General features: G+C 38.0%; 1 protein-coding gene across 3 annotated transcripts in view; it reads right to left on the minus strand.

The window, feature by feature from the left end:
- The window catches only part of ACTN1 (actinin alpha 1), a 130,139-nt gene that overhangs the window by 23,930 nt on the left and 82,764 nt on the right, over positions 1 to 23,445 (minus strand). For all 3 annotated transcript variants that reach the window (XM_031952793.1, XM_031952795.1, XM_031952794.1), the window contains exons 4-10: positions 19,513 to 19,599; positions 18,688 to 18,775; positions 17,320 to 17,398; positions 14,765 to 14,846; positions 12,754 to 12,839; positions 2,971 to 3,063; positions 1,886 to 2,116 (exon numbers count right to left, since the gene is read on the minus strand). In XM_031952793.1, the coding sequence (XP_031808653.1) occupies positions 1,886 to 2,116; positions 2,971 to 3,063; positions 12,754 to 12,839; positions 14,765 to 14,846; positions 17,320 to 17,398; positions 18,688 to 18,775; positions 19,513 to 19,599 (746 nt within the window). The remainder of the gene's footprint in view (positions 1 to 1,885; positions 2,117 to 2,970; positions 3,064 to 12,753; positions 12,840 to 14,764; positions 14,847 to 17,319; positions 17,399 to 18,687; positions 18,776 to 19,512; positions 19,600 to 23,445) is intronic.

Genomic DNA, 23,445 nt, shown 5'->3' on the forward strand with positions numbered 1-23,445 from the left:
ATGCTGACTTTGAAGCTTATACCCTGAGACAAGACAGAAACATGAAAAAATAATTGCAAGCTAATGTGGATGGGAGGCGCTACATAATACCTACATATCACAAACTGCTATAGTATTTTATAAGCTACAAAGTAACTTCCTCTCAATATCACAAAAGCAAGGAGTTAAATACCTTTTGTCCAATCACTTTCAAGGGTTACTCCATTTTTTCTAAATCTATTTTGTTCTTTAAAAGCTATTTTCACAATTGGAAGGAATTAATCTGAAACACTCACAGGCTAATCAGCATTGCTTTCTTTGTACCTATAAGTGGACAAGAGGTCCCTGATAATATTTAAAAAGTATAAAACATTTATTAGACAGAGATGCCTGTCTCCCAGAAGCTACTCCTCAGGCTTCTAAGTTGAGTGTTTAGCAGTGAGAGAAATGCTTAATAGGCCAATGTTAAGCTGTAATAATCTATCCCTGAAGAAGATTCCACTGATTGCTTGGGATGAAGCATAATATTTCTTATGACCCTAATGATTCATTCACCAGGAGTACAACATATTATCTTTACCTTCCTTACTATTCTTCGTTTTTTTTTGTTGTTGTTGTTTGTTTTGTTTTGTTTTTTTTTTTTGGGGAGAGGGAGAAGGGAGGAGGTAAAGTAGAAGGGAAGAACAGATGATTTCTTCAGCATAGGAAATTCCTCCCCTTCTTTGGGGATAGGAAAAACTAATTATTTTGGGACAAAAAATTCCAAAGAAGAAAACCTTTCCCAAAGCAGATCAGTACCTGCTCTGTAATGGATGGTCTTTAAAGAGTTGTCTGGGCCAATGAGAGATTAATTGACTTGTGTAGAGTCACACAGTAATATGTAGGTAGGACTTGAATGTAGGGCCTGCCTAACTCCAAAATTGGTTTTCTATATATAATACTACCCTGGCTTTTCATATAAAAATACAAATAGGATTATTCTGTATTCTGGTCAAGTTTTCAAACTATCCTCAATTAGTAGTTTCCTGTCTTTTACATGTGTCAAATACTCCAAACATAACATTCCCAAGTATGGTCTGAACCATATAAAATGTAATTGAGAAAACATTTAACTTCCCAAATAAAAATATGATAAACATAGATAACATTAAAAGGTAGCTTTCTGAGTTAATATGCACCTGGCAGGTATGGTTTAACGTCCTCTGTTGCTATTTAAGTTTGACACCACTGCCTTGCAGCTTCCCTTCAAGTCCCAGAAAAGGGTAAAAAAGGAACTCTGCTATAGAGATCTGGCTAGTATTTAGGCAAATGCAGCCAGAAATAGATTGCCTACAGGAAGGCATCAAAATCATCATCACCAGGTAGAAAAGGGTCTGCTATGGATCATAACAGAGAACCACAGAGGACTGAAATCCTGGAGTAGCACTCAGTCAATCAGCTCTTTGTAAAAAGGATGCCTTTGCAAAGTTTTTTTTGCAAGCTGTAAAAGATTTATGATGTCATGTACAATCATCTTGTGTTGTACATATTCTCTCTCTCTCTTTATGTGTATATATATATATGGAAATGATCTTTTTTGGAATGATTAAGTTCAAAGTTTAAGAAAAACTATAAAGTTTTGTTTAATCTTCCTCCCCTCTTTGCAGAGATGGGACACTATGGTGTGATATACTCATGTACTATTAAACTCCATTAATGTATGGATTAGTTTTGCTGAACTTGCTTTTTTTTCCCTCTACCTATTTTTATTATAGAGAACAAGGCTCTGAAGCCAAATATCAATAGTGTTGAAAAAATAATAATAGTTTTGCTTAGATCTAGAAGGTACACTAAGAGTCAAGTACGTCAGCAAGTCCTACTACCACATCCAAAGCACTCTTCGCATCTCTGCTTGCCTCTAACTCACCGAGACCATCTTTCCCTCAGAGGGCATGAAGGCAGGCCTGTTGCTGAGTCGGAGTTTGGTCTGTAATGTGTTAAAGTTGATCTCCAACTGACACTTTTCCTGGACTTTAGGGGGCTTGTGGAGGCGGCGGTAGTCTCGGAAATCCTCCAGTTTCTGCTGCATAGCCTGCATGGTGTTCTCAGGGGTTCGGTTCTCCAGCCATGGGACAGTGCGGCGGATCCACTCTAGCAACTAGGACAGAAGAAGGAAAAGAGTCAAAAAGAGTAAGATGTAAGGAGAAAAGGTAGGAATTGGTATTCCTTTGATACTCCCTAAACCTCACAGTCCAAATTCTAAAATTAAAAGGTAGCTTGGGCAATAAAAATAGGAATGGTTGGGAAGTTAGGAGACCTAAGCTGAAACTCCATCTCTGAAATGACCTATATGACCTTGAGGAAGCCTCTTTGGTTTCAGTTTCCTCATCTGTAAAAAGAGACTAGACTAGATGGTCCCTGAGGTCTCTTACAGGAATAAGATCTGGGGTTCAAAATGATCCTTTATGAATCCAATGTCCTCACACAATTGTGATCCCAACCCTAGTACTCCTAGGCCCATTATTGAAATTAATCAGAACTCACCACAAGGTCAATTCTAAATCATACCCAACACCCATTTTGGGTTTCCTGGTTTCAAGAAATATTACTATGTATATATGTGTTTGTGTGCATATATACATAAGCACACACAGTGAATCTAGAGGGGATTTAAAAATCAACTAGGTGTAATCCCATCATTTTATAGAAGGGGAAACTGAGCTCCAAAGAGATGAAATGGCTTGCTCAGGGCCATATAGTCAAGAGTCAGGGCTGTATTGTACTAACTTTTGCACTAAAAGTTGCTCTGTAAAAACTTTTGCAAACTTTATTGTGACAAGTGACCACATAGTATCAGAATGTACCCCACTCCCACAAAATGAGTTCAGACAATGATACAAGAAAACTAAAGGTTCTCTCAACTTTCCTTCTTGTGGTCAATTAGTGAAAGATGAATCATTTCCCACTATGATCAAGAAAATGCCTGGGCACATGCCCTAGGCAGGTACCTACATCACTGGCCAACTTCTCATAGTCTTCCATCAGTTGCTCATTCTCCTGATTGACTGCCAGCACCTTGCAAATCCGATTAGCTGCTGTCTCCGCCTTGCAACAAAAAGAAAAAGAAAAATCACTTGCATGCTTCCCTCAAGATAATCTTTGAAAGCTAGATAGAATATTATCTGCTCTAGAGCCATCTTCATTTCACATCTAACCCCAGAAAGGTCACCATTACAAGTCTGCACAGAGACATTCAAAATGTACTATTATTCCTTCTTTACTCATTTATTATTGTTGACTCTGCTGAACCTAAATGGATCAGGTTCAGCTTGTATTTGATTTTTAACATAGAGAAAACCAAGAAGGCTTATATACTTCAATCTAATTCCATTCCTAACTTCGCTCTTATTTTGATTAATATAAATATTAATGTTTGCCATGGTATGTGGTTGAAGGATTGTTGGCCCAGGAGCACGTTCTAGGGAATGTGAGAGGAAGAAACCAGCTATCTGCTCCCAGATAAATCAAGTGTATCTACTTATATATGGCTAAATAAAAAATGATTAGCAAGCCTAAGAGGAAAACGCCTAAAGAAAAATTAACATATTGCCCTCCAAAGCATACACAGGTTTATTAAACAAAGGATAATGATAAAATAATCCTTGTATTCACTATGCTTAAACAATAGACTTCAACTGCAATAGGAGGGATTTAGGATAAAAAAGAACTTCCTGAAGGTGAGAGTAAATAACGTTATCAAAGACAGATTGTAAAAATATCTTTCCCTGAAAATCATATCTAGAATAGCTTACCCATCTATCTTTTGATTCATCTGTAACACTGGATAAAGAAAGGGGACAGATTAACTACTCTTTTCAGTTGCAAAGTTCTTAAAGGAAAGAGTGACTTTTATGTATGGGAAGTTAAATGGCAGGGGATAAGATGGGGGTATGAGAAAAGGGAGAGAGAAAGAAAGAGAGGGGAAGAGGGAAAGGAAGGAGAATGGAGAGAAAAAGAAAGGAGAGGAAGAGAAAGGGGGAAAGAATGAAGAAAGAAAAGAGAAGAAAAAAGAAGAGGAAGGTAGCTATAAAAAGAGGAAAGGGGGAAAGGATGGAAAGGGAAGAAAGAGGAATTTATGGAGAATAAGGACAATAAAGAGGTAATGGCAGATTTTCAATTCTATGTTCAAAATCTTAAGTCTGAAGACAACATAAAAATAGTTGAGTCCCAGTTAATATTAATTTCCTAGAAAAAGTAAGCAAAGTAGAAAAAAATTGAATTTAGATCAAAAGAGCTGGGTTTGAATATTAGGACTAATACATATTATCTATGACCCTGGATATGCCCCTCTCTAGAACATACTGTAAAATAAAGTTGAACTAAATGATTTCTACAATCCCTTCTAGCTCTCAAACCTCTAGTACCTTTATTTTCAGCTTAGTCTCATCATGTAGAAAATATGATTTTGAGAAAAGGGATAAATAATAAGGGATGAGGGAAACCTCTAAGGTGCCAGCATAGAATTGAATTATCCCTATTATGGGAAATTCAGTCCAACTCTATTATTAAATGACAATCTGTCTCCTGAGGTTCATCTCAGTAAACTAAGTTGGCTTACATGTACTTAAAATGAGATTGAAAAAATGAAGCCTTACCTCATTGCTTTGGTTAAAAATGTTTAGAGAGAGCTAAGGAAAAGGGAGATCAACCAAGCCACTGTATTTAGTTCAAAGGAACATGAAAAGTATCATCTTTGATCAAACTTCCAGCCCAGAATTATCAAGCCCAAGTCAAAGTGTCTTTCATTTTTCTTCTTCTAAAAGTTAGGGATATAGTAGTCTATAAAGGAATCTGAATGATTAGTTTGCATTTGCTGTTTGAGTTCAAATATGCTTTCACATATTTTTAGATGCAATTAAAATGAATTTGTCTTTTTAAAAGCTAAACGTCCTTCCTGTACAAAAGTGGGAGATTATTTATATTTTCATATTGTCATTGTATATATTAGATTAGATAATATTGATTGGTTTGGCATAAATGCTTTCTTTCATATTCTCTATTATAAAGAATGATTTGATGGAAAAGGGATAGAGCAAAAATAAATAAATAAATAAAGTAGAGGTGATGGAGGAAAAACAACTGCAATCACTACAAACTTTTTAAAAAAGAAGTGGGTTCACTTCTGAGGGGATAGATTGAAATCAGTTCCAGTAACCTTCCACGTGGATAATTAGCAAGATATAGTTAAAGAAAAGATTTCAGAGAATTTCAAACAGGAAAAGACCAAGAAGGTTCAACCTCCTTTTGTCAGAAAAGTAAATGATTTCTTAAGGTCTCATAAAGTCTGGCTGAGGAAACTCTAAAGGAGGCTCTTTCTAGGTCATCATATTATATGCAATGCATTATACTATATGCAAAACTCATTGATGGAACAGAGGCTCAATTCTGAGATCAAACATCATATTCTCTGAGACTCAAGAGGGAGGTACTTTCAGCAAATCTACCTAGATGACTATTGTGAAGAAAGCATTTGGTAGATTTTAAATGTGAGCTATTGTCTTTACTAATATAAGGACCACTGAGCAGAGAATTGGTTAATTCTTTAACAGAGAGAACTACTTTGAGTCCAGAGGGAAAAGTTTAAAAGTTTAGGAGAGCACATTGCTAGAGGAGGACCCCAGAAAGTAAAGATTTATTCTGGGGAGAATGTCAAAGGGAATAACTGTTCCAAAAAAGGAAACTATAGCAGGGAAGGAGGTTTTCCTTTAGGAATGGGAATTTTTCCTGATTTTCAGTAAACAGTATTATGGGAAAAAGCTAGAAGGGAGGGAGAGAAGGAAGGAAAAGAGGAAGGAAGGGAAGGAGGGAGGGAGAACTAGATTTGGGGGTTGGAGAAATGGGGGTCATAGGTTCATAAATTTAGAAGAGACAGTTCATTTTGTCTTTCAAAATTTTGAAACTTTATAGATAAATAAAATTTATTTCATTTTATAGATAAATAAATTAGACTCTGTTGTCATTCAGGTAGCACTGGGTTCCAAAGAGATAAAAAAAAAATAATACAGGTAATAAGGAGAACTAGGTCACCTAACTCCAAATCTGACAAGCTTTCTAATGCAACAGCTAGTTAGGTAACTTTGAACAAGACACTTCAATTCTCTAGGCCTCAGCTTCCCAGCAAAGCAATAACAGTAGTATCCAGACTTCAGGGATATGAACAAAGCCCAGCCATCCCATCCAAAAGTTTGGGAAGGACCAGAATACAAAGTCCCAGTCCAGCAACAGAGGCTGGAGACATGGGCAAAGAAAACCAATACAATGGATTAAGAGAAGACAAAAACACAAACCTAGAAGAATAGCAATATGGTGTAGTGCATAGAACATGTAGACTTGAAATCAAGGGAAAATCTGAGTTCAGATTCTGCCTCAGACACCATAAAAGATCCAAGGAAAAATTGTGAGCCTCAGTTTTTCCATGAGGGGGACTGGACTCAATGAATTCTAAGATTCTTTCCAGCTCTGTATCTGTAGTCCTATGTAACCCTCTGTTAAATGAGGAGCATAGCCTTAGGTCCCTTCCAACTCTTGATTTTATGAGCCCAGGTGTGTTCAAGACCTTGCAGATTTAGTTATATAGTGAGAGGTAAGTCAACAGGAAAGTGAAATTATCAAAAGCACTTGAATTATTTTAAATAGCTGAGAACACCAGATTGTGTGAGAATGAGTCCTTGTCAAGTAGGACAAAGGTCTCCTGACTCTTACGTACTTATTTATACATAAATGAGTATTTGAATGAATTTTTTTCTAAATTTACAATCTATTTCAACATCTCAAATTTTATTCCCTATTCCTTTACTTTCTATTTTGGTTTCATTTGTTCATGAAGTGAATTACTTATCTTAAGGGTTTATTGTTTTCTTTAGAAAAATATTACGTTGGTGGGGGGTTTCTCCACCCATCACTGTTAATGTTTACTGATTCAATTTCTTCTCTCTTGTAAGTATATTCAAAGAAATGAAGAGAACAAGAACATTGTATACAGTAACAGCAACATTGTGCGGTGATCAACTATGACAAACTCTTCTCAGCAATACAGAAATCCAAGACAATTCAATAAACTTGTGATAAAAAATGCCATCCACATCCAGAAAAAGAACTACAGAGGCTGGATACAGATTGAAGCACACTATTTTATTTGTTTTGTTTTTCATTTCTCATGATTTTTCCTTTTTTGTCTGGTTTTTCTTTCACAACAAGGGAATGTTTAAGATGATCGTACATGTATAAACTATAGCAGATTGCTTGTTGTCTTGGAGAAAGGAGGGGGAAAAATTGGAACTCAGAATTTTACAAAAATGAATGTTGAAAACTATTTGTTCTATAATTGTAAAAAAATAAAATATTAAAATTTATTTTTTTTAAAAAAAGTATAATCAAAGAAAGCCAAGCAACAGACTGGCTATGCATAATCAATTCTTCACCACAGTTATAAATCAACTGTTTTGTATTTTATATTTGTATGCTCTGTTTTCTGGGAATTTTTAGCAGTCTCAAGATGAAAGCATTTTACCAACCACTATAACTCTAGTCGTTATTACTCATTCACCTGGTGGCAGATGACCAAAGAAAAGGTTCTAGAAAATGCAAATCCTCAAGGAAAGTCAGGAAATGTCCTTAATATGTAGCATGTAACCATTTTCTTTTAAACACCATTTTGAATTAGTCGCTCATCCCTTGATGATTCAGCTAAGAGCCATATGAATATGACAATGCTCTCATTTGTCTCCTAAGGTCAATGGTAACTTAACTCTCAAATCCAATGACCTCTTCTCATTCCTAATTCTTCTTGACCTCTCCATGAAATATGACACCACTAATCAAACTATCCTCCTGATACTTTCTCTTTTCTGGGTTTCTCCTAACACTTCTCACTCTTAGTTCTCCTACCTATCTGACCACTTCTCTTAATTCTTTTTTTGCCAAAAAAATCATTCACAGAATAAGCTCTAAGAAGGGTCACCACAAGACTTGGCTTCTATTCTCATCCTATATCCTCAGGTGCCAAGGATCAAATATCTCTATACAAAGGACTCTCAACACAATAAATCTAACCCACTTCCCTGAATTCTAAACCTACATCTCCAATTGCCTACTGAACACTTCCAACTGGTTGTCTCAAACTCAGTATATTCAAAACAGAACTTGTCTTCCTACCCAACTCACTCTTCTTCCTAACTTCCCTTTTTCTATTGGGTACATCTCTATCCTTTAATTGAATTGAACCTAACCTTGAATTGCACACTGATTCTTTTCTCTCTTCCTCATATCTCATTTCCAATCAATTTCCAGTTTTAATTTTAATACATCTCTCCATTCACACAAACACCACCCTAGTCTACATCCTCCATCATTTCCCACTCTTACAATAGTTTCCTCCTAGTTGATTTTCTTGCCAAGTCTTTCCTTCCACATTCTATCCTCACAAAGCTGCCAAAATGATAGTTCTAAAATCTAAGCCTAACCAGGTTACTCCCTTGCTCATAAAGCTTTAGGGGGCCTTCTACTGCCTCGAGGATAAAACACAAACTCAAGGTGGTGCAGAAGATAAAGCACTGAGCCCAGAGTTAGGGTAACCATGGGCAAGTCACTTAAACTGTTTGCCTCAGTTTCCTCATCTATAAATTAAGGATAATAATAGCATCTATTTCCCAGGATTGTTGTAAGGCTCAAATGAGATAATAATTATAAAGCATTAAGTTCCACATAAATGTTAGCTACTAATGTTGCTGTTGTTCTGTTAGCCTTTTACAACCTGGTTCCAATATTATTAGATATCATTGCATTTCACACACTACAGGTCCTAGTGAGGCAGGCCTGATTTCTGTTTCTCACACATAATATTCCATTTCATGTCTCTATGTCTTCAGCCACGCTATTCTCTGAGCTGAGAATGTTTTCCTCTAACATTGGAAGGGAGGCAGAAGATAGTTACTTATAACTCGAAGACAATATTTCCCAGTCCCTATAATCAATTCATAAAGCAGCAAAATCTAAACTTCAAATACTCCAGAATGACCACTAAAACAAGCACAGCTCATATTCCAAAGGGAAGGCTTGCTCAAAGAAAATTCTTGTCACTCCTGAATTTATCCCTAGCAATTATTCATTATTCAAGCCCATGCACATGTGTGTCATACCAAATCACCAATGAGCTAACTGAGGGATAAGGATAAGATAAGCACAAGAGCCAAGGAGAACAAAAGCATAGCTTGGATAAAAGCAAATCAGCTTTTATAAGAGCCAGGTCTCACCTGCAGAGAAAAAAAATCAACTACCCAAATATCAGACTAAGCTATATGTTCCCATATGACCCTTAGTAGAAATTCAGTTCAAAGAAAGTAAAAGAATAAAGAGAAATAAAACTTCTGAGCAAGAGGTCAGGGATCTGAATAGTACAGAAGTATCAAGTGAGGCAAAGAATAACAATTCCTATGGCTCCCACTATTTCCCTCCTTCCCCTCCCCCACCAGCCCTCTTTCAGATAGGTTTTAAGGGAAAAATCAGGGCATTAACTTGCTTGGCTTTAACTCTCAGAGCCCAAGTAGATTAAAGGCAGGGAAAAGAGAAGGTGCCAAGATGGCTTCTCTCCTTGGGCTTCCCAGAGCCTCACTGAAAACTGACCTTTGGAAGGACTCCTGACCCAGGATATGAGAAGACCCCCATTCCACCCAACTTTGATCTGCTCAGTGATGTTCTTGTGCCAAGAATGTGGACCAAAGGAGCATGAAATGTTTACAGCAGGAGTGGGAGGCAGGAAGAATATCACAATCAGGCTGCCACATACAAACACCCCCCCCCCCCCAATTCCTTTCCATGCATTGTCATTGGATATCACACAGCAAATGCTTTAGATGGAAAAGCAGGCAGGTGTGACTAACAATGGTAACCTCAGTGAGAGAAAAATCATGAAAGGGACAAAAGAAGAATGGATGCAAAGAAGAAAAAGAAGAGAAAAAGGGGGAAGAATCAATAATTATGAAATGAGCACAGCCCACAAAAAAAACCAGTACTGGAGGTAGAACTCCAAGGAGTTCCTATTCCTTAGTAGGAAGGTGAGTATCCTAGCAAGGATGGAGAATCTCCTGACCTGACCTATGGTAGTCTTAAAAAACATGGGAAAGGGGGTGGTAAAAATGGTACATGGTGCAAGGGAAATAATTTGAATAGAATGGAGGAATTTCAAAAAATGTATAGAAGGGATGAAGAGAAACATGAAGCAGGAATGAAACAAAAAAGCTAAATGGAAAAACTGGAAAGGAAACATATATAGATAGCCAATAAGAGAAATCTTCTGAGTCTGTGCTGTCCTCTCATGGGTGACATGAAGAAGGCTCAGGAGGTCCATCCAGGAGGTAAATTAAAATTGTATTGGGCAGAGAGCCATGCTAACAATAGACTTGAGCCATAATACTCTTAAATTTTATGTTCAAATCCTGGGGAAAAAAGGAAGGAGAGCAGACAAGGGCTTGAGCAGAATGCCCCTGTCTAGAATAAAAATTCTCTGGCTCCAAATGATAATAGTAAAGCTTTTATGTGTCCCTCTCTTGGGGGAGCATCCTTCTACAATGCTTCGAAGGTAGGAAATAACAAACATTCCATCCCATACTGGAAAGAGAACATGAATTATATGAAGGAAGCAGGATAAAGGCTCTCCCTCCCAGGGGCAGAGGGGAATGGGCTTGCTTTGGCTCACTTCTTCCCTTCCCTCAAAATAGAGAGAGAGAGAGAGACAGAGAGAGATAGAGAGACAGAGACAGAGACAGAGAGCGCTAGCATCCCCCATTGTAAAAGAAGAGGTTAAGAGCCAGGAGAGAACAGATATTCTTGCAATCTCTTCAGACTCACGACCAAATGTCTGATGTTTTCAGGCTAAAGGCTTCTATGAATCTTTAACCCCACGGTGAAAAGCCCATTGGATGGGCAGAGAGAAGGGTCCTGAGATTAATGCCTAAGGGTAAAAGGAAAGCAAGCATTTGACTATTCTTTCTGAGGTCCCCCTTAAGACACAGACTATAGAAGTGACAGGAAAATGACAGAGGGGAAAGTGAGAGAAATGGGCTGGGGAAGAATTATATCTCACCTTCTGCGCACCTGAGAAGGCGTGGCAGTAACATGAAACATAGGTCAAAATGGCCTTCTCATCCGGCCTTAGCGTGCCTACAACATCTGCGCAAAGAAGGAAAAGAGGTTGAAAGAATAAAGTAAGAAGCAGCAGCACACAGAATAAAATAAAACAGTTGTGGGAAGAGAAAGAAATGAGGAGGGGGAGAGAGAGAGAGAGGAAAGGGGAGGGAGGAAAGGAGAGAAAGAAAAGAGTAGGAGAGAGGGGAAAGGAATGGTACTGGGATGGAGATGGAGGTCGAGTGGGAAAGAGACAGGGAGGGGAAGGGAAAGAGGGATAGAGGAAGGGAATGAGAAGGATATGAAGGGAGAAGGAGAAAGAAGGGAAAGGGAGAGGGAAGAAGGAGAGGGAGAGAGAGAAAGAAAAAGAGAGAGAGAGAAGAAATTGCAGGGACAGAGCAGACAGTAGATAAACAGACTAAGAAAGAGCAAAAAAGGGGGGGAATAGCGCAGTCATAGGGAAGGGAAGAAATTTCCTATCATGCATATAAAGACAAGACACATCAATTTCCATGTGAAGAGCAGGGAATCCAGATGAGGACATGATTAGTGGATAGCCCCATGGGCCAAAGCAGCATTCCTATCTCCATAGGGGTTTCTCATCCTGGGGTCAGGGAACACAAAGGTCATGCTGGGTTCCTTTCTTTGCCATGAGCATTTCTCAACAAGAGCACCTGCTCCTGCTGGCACCTCAGTGGAATTGGAGATAATGTCTTTTCAGCTCCTTTAGATAATGTCCTTTCAGCTCCAGAGAGGGACTGGGAATTTGTTAGTTACTTCCTTGAGTGGTCTGAAGAGCTGACCAGAGGGTTTGGGGATCTAGACTCATCCCTCCACATTATAAGGCACCAATTTTAGGTCAAACTCTTAGCCCTGGGGTAGAGGCATGCAGTTGGAGCAAAGAGCTCAGATTTTACACTCACACCATGAGAGGAAACTGGATAGAGGGATTGTTTGGGGGACAGCATTAAATCAAGTAAACACAATGGAAAATAAGTAGGACGATTTCTCATCACAAGGTCTGTAGTCATAATATTTAGGGTTCCTTAGCAGGATGGAAGAGAGAGTAAGGATTATGGTTTCAGGGTTTCTCCTGAAAATTCCAGGTGCTGAGACTGGAGTTAAATTTTCTGCTAACAAAAAACTTGGACCCACTCAAAAGACCTGCCAAGCCAGTGAAAAAACTCTTATCTATAGTCCACATTGCAGCATTCATAGCACCTGAATGCTAGATATGGACTAATCCCTAGAAGACCCTATTCTTTTCACCTGTGGCCAAAGCTAGTGATGACAAAACCTCAAGCCATTTGCACCAGATTAAAAAGGGGAACTTACCCCATTAGCTTTCAGACACTGAAGGAGAAGAAGGAAGGAAGAGGGAAGGGATTGAGGGAAGAGTCAGCCAGAGTGGAGGTAAGCAATGACAATGTAACTATTTGAACTAGTCCTTAATTCTACCAAAATAGACTCAAACCACAGATACCTGTAGTTACAGGAGGGCACTGAGGGAAGGGGGAGAAAGAGAGGGAGAGGGATCAGAGCGGGGGAAAGTAAAAAACAATTTAAGTATTTATTAGTAGGAGGACTAAGTGTAGCATAGGCACCCCATGATACCTTTTGGGCTCCTGAGAAGGCATGGTAGAAACTAGAAACGTAAGTCATGATGGCCTTTTCATCAGGACGGGCAGTTCCAACAATGTCTGTGGAGAAAAACCTAGAGTTAAGAAAGAGCCAATTGGTAGATTGAGTTAAGAGAGAAATGAGGTTAGGAGACAAATCGGTAGCTACTCAGGATAAAAGGAGAAAGAGCTAAGAATTCTGGAGACCAAAACTTCTCCTACCACATCCAGGGCCTCCCAATGCTCTCTTTACAAAACAAAGATTTTCAAAATGTCATCCAAGTGTTAAGGACCTTAGAAAGTAGGAGGGGGAAAAGACACTGGCATTTCCAGAAACTAAGAGAATGAAATCTAGTCTGTCTGGGGAAGTTATGTTTCTTTAGATTTACACTCCATTTATGGCCTCTGCCCCATCCTATTTGGATAACACCATAAATGAGCTCAGGATCAGGGCATCAAAATCTGAGGCCCTAAAATGAAACCTATAAACAGGATTTCTAATGGCAAACCCAAGGCACATGTAATATTCAAATTAAGAGAAATCTTGTGTTTTTGCTTTCTAAAACCTAGTCCCAGGAATATATAAAGCCAAATATCAACTCAAAAGGGAAAACTTCACATACTCATACACGCTGTCATTAAATCAGCTACAGAGAAGTCATCCTCTCCCCTCCCTCTCCTCCAGCATCTTGTTATCTTATTCTTTAGGACTTGGTGTCAAAGTTAATAGAGAACTTCACATCCTAAGAGTGATGAGGATTAGGTCTCCTCAATACCCTCCCTTTTTTTTCCTTTAGTCTCTAAGGAAGAAGCAAAATTTCTCCTTACCAAAGACAGCTCTCTTTTTGTATCTTTATATCATTTCTTCCTTCAGTTTACTCATTTGATAATTACTTCTCCCTTCCACTCTCTGCCACAATCTCCAACTTCTCTCTCTATATCATTTTGATCCTATTTGCTATGTATGTGTATATTCCAGGACCTCCATGAAGACAACTCACTATCTTCCTATCTTTTACTTGGCTCTACTCTAGTATATCCAACTAATAGACATATCTCCTTAGCTATCTCAGAGGTATCACAAATTTAAAAAATAAAAAAATGGAACTCAAATTAAATGAAATTTAAATTCAAACTTTTTCCTAAGTTCCCTATTTCTGTTTAAACATCCCCTTCCAGTCATTCAAGTTTGCAACCTTGAAATCATTTTTAATTTTTTCTTCTCCCTCACTTCCCATGCTGTCATTTATCAAGTCATGTTGAATCCACTTCTAGATCACCCACAGCCAAACCCTTCTCTCATATATTGCACCTCACCATAACCTGCCTAGTGTGAGCCCATACCACTTCTTGCTAGACTATTTCATGGGCTCTCAATGATTTCCTATTGTCTCTAGGATAAAATACAAATTCTTCTGTTTGCCATTAAGGCCTTTTCCAATCTGGCTCCAAAATTACCTTCCCAGATTTTTCCATTGCTCTTCACCTACCCATTCTACAACCCAGCCAAATTGACCTACCTCCTGCTCCCTCTGTATAACATTCCATTTCTTCCCTATGATCCTTTGCAAAAGTTGTCTCTCCTGCTTGACATGCTGTAGCATTTGTACCCCACCCCTTGGAATCCCCTCAAGGTTCAGTTCAGGCTACCAAGTTAATCACCCCAGTTTATTTCTGCAATGTGTACACACACACACACACACACCAAATTTACTTTGTATTTACTTTTTCATAAATGTAGTATTTCTCTTATCTATATACATATTGTGATTTTGGCAACACACTTCCAGGTCCTAGAACAGTGCCTAGAAACATAGTGGACATTTAGTGACTTCTAGCTGGGTTGACTTAAATGACCACAATAAGGGAGAAGAGCAAATAACAATTCAGAGTCTCTCTGCAGTTTGGTATGCATATCAGGGTGAGGGAAAGGAAATCAAAACCTTGGGAGAATTAAAAAAAAAAAAAAAAAAGAAAAAAAAGAAAGAAAGAAAAAACTTTGTTACCTTCTGCATCCAGCATCTTTGGGATATCCAAGTACTTCTCTGCCACATCAAAAGCTGTATTTAAGTTTGTAAGTGGGTCATCCTAAAAATGAAGTAGGGAAGAAAAACAAAAGCATGATGTGAGAACCTGAGGAAGCACTAGCCAACTCCTCTCTGTACAGGAAGAGAAAGACTGGCTGGCTTTATGAATGGGGACATGCTTCACATGGGTTACTAGCTCTTAATAAATCATCCCCACACTCTCATGGACTAGCTGTGGACATTGAAATCCAGCTCTATGTTTATCCTCCCAAGAAGTCCTTTGGATTCCAGTCTTGCCAATGGAAACCAAGATACTTAGAGGCAGCAGATTTAAGCAAAGAATCCCATGATATTTTCACTCTAGGGACTTTTCATTTTTGCTAGGTTACAATGGCCATGTTGGTGATTTGCTAAGTAACCACCAGGAGGTGTTGTAAGAGCAGTTTTCTCAGCAGGGATTTGACCCAACAAAAAAAGTCAAGGCAAAACTTTCACATAGTACTCAAGCCCCAAATGGGAAGGGAGGGAGGGAGGGAAGGAGGAAAGGAGGAAGGGAGAAAGGAAGGAAAACTGAACTCGAGAAGTTAAACAGACTCTGATATCACTGGCTGGATAACTATGGGCAAGCTAATTTATACAAATCTTAGTTTTATTCCTCTGCAAAATGAGTATAATATGTATACAATTTACTGCAGAATTTTCATGGGGAAAGGGCTTTACAAAGTGCTAAGAGAAAGATGAGCTAATAATAATAAAATAATAAATAAAATATTAATAAAATAACAGGAGTTAACACAAGATGAAAGGTCTAGGATCTGACTTGGATTCTTTTGCCTCCCTTCTCCAACCAGGGGAATGGCGAGAAATGTCTTGTTACTCAGGGTAGGAGAATGAAGAAATAACTAAATTTTTTTCTAAAGAAAGAATAAGGGTTCCATCTTACTGAAGGCCTATGGCCATGAAAAGACATCTTTTGCCTCCTTGAAGAAGCTTAGACTCAGTTTGCAGAGAGTTGATTCTCTTTTTTTGATTACCTCTTCATGGCCTAAAAAACATAATAATCTAATTCATTAGCCTGGGCTTCAGTTTCCCTATATGCAAAATAGGAATCTCAAGCTCTTTCCTCACAGGGAAGCCTAGGGGATGAAGTTTATGCCCTAGAACTACATAAGCCTTTTTAAAGGAGGAAGCTGATTAAAATGGCTGGCCTATGGTAGGTCTAAAATAGCCTACTAAAATGGCATCTATAGAAACAATGCCAATAAATCAGAGATTCTTCACTTTTTTTGGTATCATGGACCCATTTATTTGGCAATCTGTTAAAACCTATGAATGTTTTTAAATAATTGGAGAAAATGCTACATTTCATTTAACAGTAAGTGAAAATAAAGATTTTTTTTCCTCTTCAAGTTCCCAGGCCCTCTAAAATCTATCCACAAATCCTTTTGGATACAGGTGGGGGAGGAAGGGGAGAAGGGAACCAAGATCAGAAATCCCTGAAATAAAAGGCCATTTTCCCACCTGTATATATCTAAAATTTCATATTCCTAGGCTCCAGTTACTTTCTTTTCCAGTATATTCCTTTGAGAAGCTTAATACCCTGGCCCAGGTAAATCACTTTTCATCAGTCAGAGAAATTGCTGCTAATAAGGAACAAAAATTCTTTCTATACTCTAAGAACTGCTTCTCAGATCCAGGTTTATAGTCCAACCTATTCCTAGCTATAATCTGTCATTTCCCTATATTCTCATTTCATGTATCCTTATTTATGCTAACATATTCTGACACATAACTCACTGATGGTCCTTGATTTAAAACAAAACCTTTTTGATGTCTCATTCAAATTGCTGATTTGTGAGGACATTGTGAAGTGCCACCCACTCCCCACACCTTCATCCCTTAATATAGAAAGCCTTTATGGAGAGGCAGAGATTTCTAGAGGAGTCATAATAAGCTGTGGGTTTATAAAGGAGAATCATATAGGTAGCAGGAACCACTTTCATAATTAATGGGGTTGTCACTAATGGTTTAGATTGGCACCCACTCAAAAGCCAAGGTCTGATGCAGAGTACAGACCTAGGAAGACACCATGTGCAATCATGCACTTGGAAAAGACTGATATCCAAAACAATCCCCCAAAAATAGAAAATGCTATCTGCAGCCAGAAAAAGAACTATAGAGATTTAAAGTAAATCAATACATGCTATGTTCGTTCCTTTTTTTGTTTCTTTTCTCTCCCAACATGATTCATAAAGAAATGTTTTTTTGGGAGTTTTTTTAATTAAAAAAAAAGAAAGAAAAAAGAAAATGACCAACAGAGACAAGTGGTACAGCTTTATACTTTGAAAGATTTAAAAATATTTTGTATTGTTTTGTTTTGTTGTCTCAAAGTGCAATGATTTTCCTCCTGGATTCCATCCCAACTGATTAAAAAACATTTTTTCCCCCACTGAATTTGTAGATTATATAATGTCAACTACAGACAGAAGGGAGGATTTCCAACATTTGCCTTCAAAGAATCAATAAGTAAGTACCTTCCGCAGCTTCCCATAATCAATTAGTTCTGGCCGATGTCTGTGGATCAGTGCGCAGAACCCAAGGCCATCTTTCCAGCTGTAGAGAAGAGAAAGAATAAATCACAGAAATAAGTAAGTCTGGGAGAAAGGATGGGAGTGGAGAGTTAGTGAGAGTAGATGAGAGATCATAGGGTCAAAGGAACATAGAATTAGGATGGATCTTAAGAGATCTTCAAATCCAAGTCTCTCATTTTACGAATGATGAACAGAAGTCCAGTGACTTCACTGTTGCACAGTAAGTATCTGAGACAGGATTTCAACTCAGGTCTTCATAATTCTAAGGCCACCATTCTATCTATTATACCATGCTGCTCTCTTGGGTAGGGAAAAGAAAAGTCTGGGCAGGAAGACTTGAGATAAAGCATTAAAAAATATGCTAAAGGATTAAAAGTTGAACACTGAATATCTAATTCAACCAACTATACTTGCTTAATAACTACTTATAAATGAATAACTTTCAATGCATATAAGACAATTTTTCAGTTAATTCCTCTAAGATTGTTTTACATTATTCTTTATTTATTGCAGAGTGCTCTATATGGCATTCATACTGACCACACATAAGTCACCATATGGGATGCCCATCTTGAAAAGATGGGAAACAGGAAACAGAAAATTGAAAAGGACTACTTGCCAATCAAACCCCATCTCCAATTTTACTATTCTGATGTCCGGAGAACCAAGATAAACAACTGCCCACTTTTTCCAACAGTTCCCTTGCACATACCAAGAATTCTCTCTATATGATAAACTCAATTGAACTGAACCATATCTTCCTGTTTCAATTCCTTTCTATGTTGTGTAATAATGCACTGTTCCACAGAGGCAAGGCCAAAATTATCATCAATCTCAAAAAAATATGTAATGAACATGTACTAAACACTGGAGAAGATAGCAAAGAAATATGAAATGTCATCTTACTAATGGAAAGCTTTCCTAAGAATATGTTCGGTAACTTCCCCCTCCTTCCTTGTAAAAGTAAAGGAGCATGGCTGTGGAATAGTGTTTATAACCATGGCTTTTTTTTCAATGTGTTAATTTTGCCGATTTTTTTTCTTTTGTTTTTTTTTTTTTTTACTCTAATCATGGGGATAGGTCTTAAGGAGGAAGTAGAAAAGACTATATTAAAAAATATAGATAATATCTGAAAAAATCAACATGAATCTACATTCATGAAAAGAAAAGTCTTTTCAATACTCCAAACATAACCTCTAAGAATCTCTATTTAAGACTAAGTCTATGTAGATGGGGGAGAATTCAACAGCACCTGTCAAAACAGTCTACTTAGAATTGTGATGACATACATATGGCATGTACGTCACATACCTGATGTGGAAGTTCTGAATGTTTACATTTTTATATGGGGCCGTTTTCCTCTGGCACCATAGCAGCAGCCCTTCCTTTGCTGATGTCTCTGTAAAATGGGCAAAATGGGAGAAAAGGGCAAATTAGTTGGTGGTGCTGAATAGATTTGCACATATAAGTCACTAAAGACAGCAACATGTGGCCCCTCATTCAGAAGTCATCTCCAAACTTTGATTCTAGCCCAATCCCTTCTCTCTGAAATGGGATTCCCCACCTCCCCAACCATCAGAAGGCACTAAGTTTTTTAGGAAAGGCTTGGGAGGGAGTCCCATTATCTTGTGTTTGCTTTATGCCTCCTCCCCTCCCCCCCCAGTACAGAAGAATCATGGAGCTGACTTGCCCATACTAAGGAGTATTCTAAGAGCAAGATGTAAAGAACTTTCTTATTGCACCAGACACAGTATCTATAGAATAGACGCCTAGAGGGTCTGCTCAAGATGACCATATAATCACAAGGTATGCATTTTCTTCCTTTTTCTACATTATAACAACTAGGAATCAAAGTTTGTCTGGTGTCTGTGTCCACTAGGATATGATATGGAAATAGGTTAACCTCCCCCTTCCCCTTCCTTAAATAATATAATTTGTCAAGATAGATACCTTCAATTCAACATATATAGTAAGTATAAGTGAAAAGTTCCAGGTTACCATCAAAGACCCTAGTGAGTCCAAGGACTGTCTAGGAAAGAGTATCTCATATTGTTTTCATACAAGATGAAAACATAGGTAGGAAAAAAAATTGAGGGAAAATGTGAGAGAAGAGAATGGCATAAATCTTAGCTATACCTTCCACTGAAATATCCTGAATAGCAAAGCGAAGAATAATGGTCCAAATCATCCCTAAGGTCATTTTCACATTCCCGTCCACAATTTCTGTAAAAAAAAAAAAAAAAAAAGCAAATATTAGAATAGGTATCTCCTGTTCTTGGACAGCCATATGAGTTAGACTGACTAGAAACCACAAATAGTTTGTATTAGAAATATCTCAGACTGGGAATGAGAGCTAAAAAAGCAAGACATTCTCTAAACTTAGCTCATCTTTGCTACGTGGGGTATAGGTTCTAGGGATTAGGTTGGGGAAATATAACAGTACCATGAAATCAATCTAAATAGATATACCTTATTCCCACAAGTCACATTCTATTCTTTGGCAGGATAATTCATAATCTGGGAGTATGTATTTTTTCCATTTTTTAAAATTAAAGCTTTTTACTTACAAAACATATGCATGGGTAATTTTTCAGCATTAACCCTTACAAAACTTTGTGTTCCAAATTTTCCCCTCCTTCCCCCTACCCCTTTCCTAGATGGCAGACAATCATGTTAAAATATATGCTAAATCCAATATATGTATACATATTTACACAATAATCTTGCTGCATAAGAAAAATCGGATCAAGAAGGAAAAAAAAAGAAACTGAAAAAGAAAACAAAATGCAAGCAAACAACATAAAGGGTAAAAATGCTATGTTGTGATCTGATGGACATGGCTCTTGCCAACAAAATGATTCAGACCAGTTTCAATGATCTTGTGATGAGGAGAGAGGACTGTGGGGACTATGTGGAGATCACAACATAGCATAATAGATAATGATCTCCTGGTTCTGCTCATTTCATGTAGTATCAGTTATCAAAGTAGTATTAGAGCTAAAAGTGACCTCAGAGATCACCTAGCTCACACCAACCACTGAGGCACAGAGAAGCATTCAAATGAACTTGTCCAGAGTCAGTACAGATAGTCCAAATAGATTACAGAAAGTCACTTCAGAGTCAGAATTTGAATCTAAATTCTATTATTCCAAAACCAGTGCTTCCCCTTCTCCCCCCCCCCCCCCCCCCAACCAGGTTACAAGTATGGTAAAATTGCTGCTACCTCCATTGAAGCAAAAGTAAAAAAGTGAAAAGTGCAGTGAGTAGAGTGCCAGATCTGGACTCCAAAGACTCAATTCAAATCTGGCCTTAGGCACTTATTAGATGTACAATCAAGGGCACTTAAAGGTAACCTTTGAGTGCCTCAGCTTCCTCATCTGTAAAATGTGAACAATAATTTAGACCTTATCAGGAACAGATGTAAAGTTCAAATGAGATATTTATAAAATACACTTTGCATATAGTAGGTGCTATGCAAATACTTATTCCTTTTCCCTTTTTGCCTTCAAAACTAAACCTTTGCTCAAGTAAGAAGACTAGGGAAGACAGGAAAGAAAGGGTAAGAGTAAAGAATAGTAAAATGGCATTTTCCCCCAAAAGATATCCCTTGATAATACAAACATGAAGAGAAGGGACTGGCATTAAAGTAACTTGTGAAATGCTTCAAGTCCTTTTTTTCTTACTTCCACGTCTAGTATATATTCTCTCCTCATCTCTGTATTTTTAAAAATAGAAAACCCAGTTTTCTTTAAAGCTCAAATTGCCCCATCTTCTCCAGGAGGCCTTGCCTAATTCCCCCAGGTGTTCCTTATCTCTCCCTTGAAATGACCTTGTATTTACAAGCATACAAATTTTTTCCACCAATAAAATGTAAATTCGTTGAAGACAAAGCCTGTTTCATTTGGTCTTTGGCAGTTTCGTTTGTCTCCAATGTTTGATATACATCAGATCAGTAATAAATACTTATTTTTTACCTATGGAGGTAATAAATGGAGTAATATGGAGTAATAAATACTTATTTTTTACCTATGGAGGATTTCCTCCTCCATAGGTAAAAAAAAAGAACTATAAACTCCAAAATGAGCATGGGAATTATAAGGCAGGAAGATCACAGAAATCAAAAAACCTGAGATTATAAAGAATCCCTACAAGAATCTAATCTCTTCCCCCTTTCTGCCCTTTGGCTAGGCTGCAGTTCCCAGGGGTCAAGACTGCTCATAAACAGAGCAGGGCAGCCTCCTTCCCTGGTAAATGAAGTATGGGAAGAGATGCACTAATCAACTGCTTAGGGCTGCTAACAACAGAGGGCGATGTTTCCTACAGGCTTACACCGAAATGGATACTACACAAAGAAGGGGGAAACACTAGCCCCTATCCTTGCTATGGTCCACATAAGTGTCTTTTTATAGAATGCTTTCAAATTCACAGAAAGTTTCCTACCCATTGCTGTTGTTGTTGTCATTATTATTCCCATTTTGCAGATTAGAAGATGAAAGTTCATCACTTAATACTAAAAATTGTAGTGCATCAATGTAGTAAATTATTAATATGTAGTAAGAACCAGAGCATGATAAATGCAGGAGAGCACAGAAGACCTGAGAATTGATGCAAAGTGAAGCAAGAAAAACCAAGAAAAGAACAGACACAACTAATGTTCATGGAAAACACATCCACCACACAAATGAAAATGCATATTGAAAATTTACAAACAAAATCTTATAAAAGCCAGTGTCAAAAACTAATAAAAAAAATTTTTTTAAATGAAAAAGAAAAACAAGTTTAGCTCCAAAGAAGAGATATGAGAAGATACCTCTCTTTGCTGAAGTGGAGGGGAAAGAGGGGATGCTATGCACAGGTGTGTGGGGTTCTCTCCCTTTTTCTTTTGAAAAATACTCTGTTATATGGAAACACTCTGCTCTGAGGGGGCAGCTAGGTGATATTGATGTGGGAAAGATTCCTTTCTAGATTCCCACCCCCTCCTAGTTAATGTAATTACCCTTTGACTTACAAATCCTGGTTCCTTTGAATTCCAATAGAAGATCCGGGTCTGTCCCAGCCCCACCCGGATCTGAGCCAACTTTGGGGCTACACCCAAAAGCCCCTCGAGCTAAATCTCCTATTATAAAAGGGAGATGCTGGGACCCCCTCTTTGCAGATTCCAAACATGCTAGCCATGTGAGGGCCCTGTGTCCTCTGGGCCCTCTGTCTCGTGCCCTCCTTATCTCTACCTTCACCTATCTCCTTACTTCCAAATCCAATAATAAACCTCTTTTATCAATCTAGGTCTTTGGGCCAATAAATAAATGCCTGTATTGGGGACTTGCGCCGCTACTAGACCTCATTTACCACCGTATCCTTGCAACGAATCCAAGGCAGGTTGCAGGGGAGTTCTATTTGATTCCCCGTACCCCAAACCTGCCACTAGACCTCAACTAAACCCTAATCTCATTTAGGTACCCCAAATCTAGACCTCAACATTATGAATAGTGTAGTAGGCCTATAATCAGGGAGACTCATTTTCCCAAGTTCAACTCTGGTCCCAGACACTTACTGACTGTGTGACCCTGGGTAAATCCCTTAAGACCTTTTGCCTCAGTTTCCTCATCTATAAAAGAGGCAGAGATGGAAATGGCAAATACTCCAGCATCTTGACCACGAAAACCTCAAATGGGGTCATGAAGAGTAAGATAAAATTAAAAAACAACTGAATAACAATTATGATCACCATCATTATTTGTTGTAAGCCTTTATCTTTTTGCCTCTTTTTAAAAGAATATTACACACAGTGCTCTCACCTCCACCTTTTGATCTTGAAGGTCAAGATTCCATTTAATTCCCACCTTCAGCAGAAGGCCTTTGCCAGCTGCTGAAGCTACTTATATTATCTATTCTATGTACCTAGTTATTTACATGTTATCTCCCTCTTTAGAATATATGCTACTCAAGCACTCAGTATTTGGCATATTTAATAAATGCTTATTGAATGCCTTTTTCAATGACCACCACATAAGGCAAGGAGGCAGAAAGAGGCAAGTTTAGGGAAAAGAATATTTTACCTGGGGTGCAGCT

This window comes from Sarcophilus harrisii, chromosome 2, assembly GCF_902635505.1.
Source record: "Sarcophilus harrisii chromosome 2, mSarHar1.11, whole genome shotgun sequence".
In the NCBI taxonomy this organism is placed as follows: domain Eukaryota; kingdom Metazoa; phylum Chordata; class Mammalia; order Dasyuromorphia; family Dasyuridae; genus Sarcophilus; species Sarcophilus harrisii.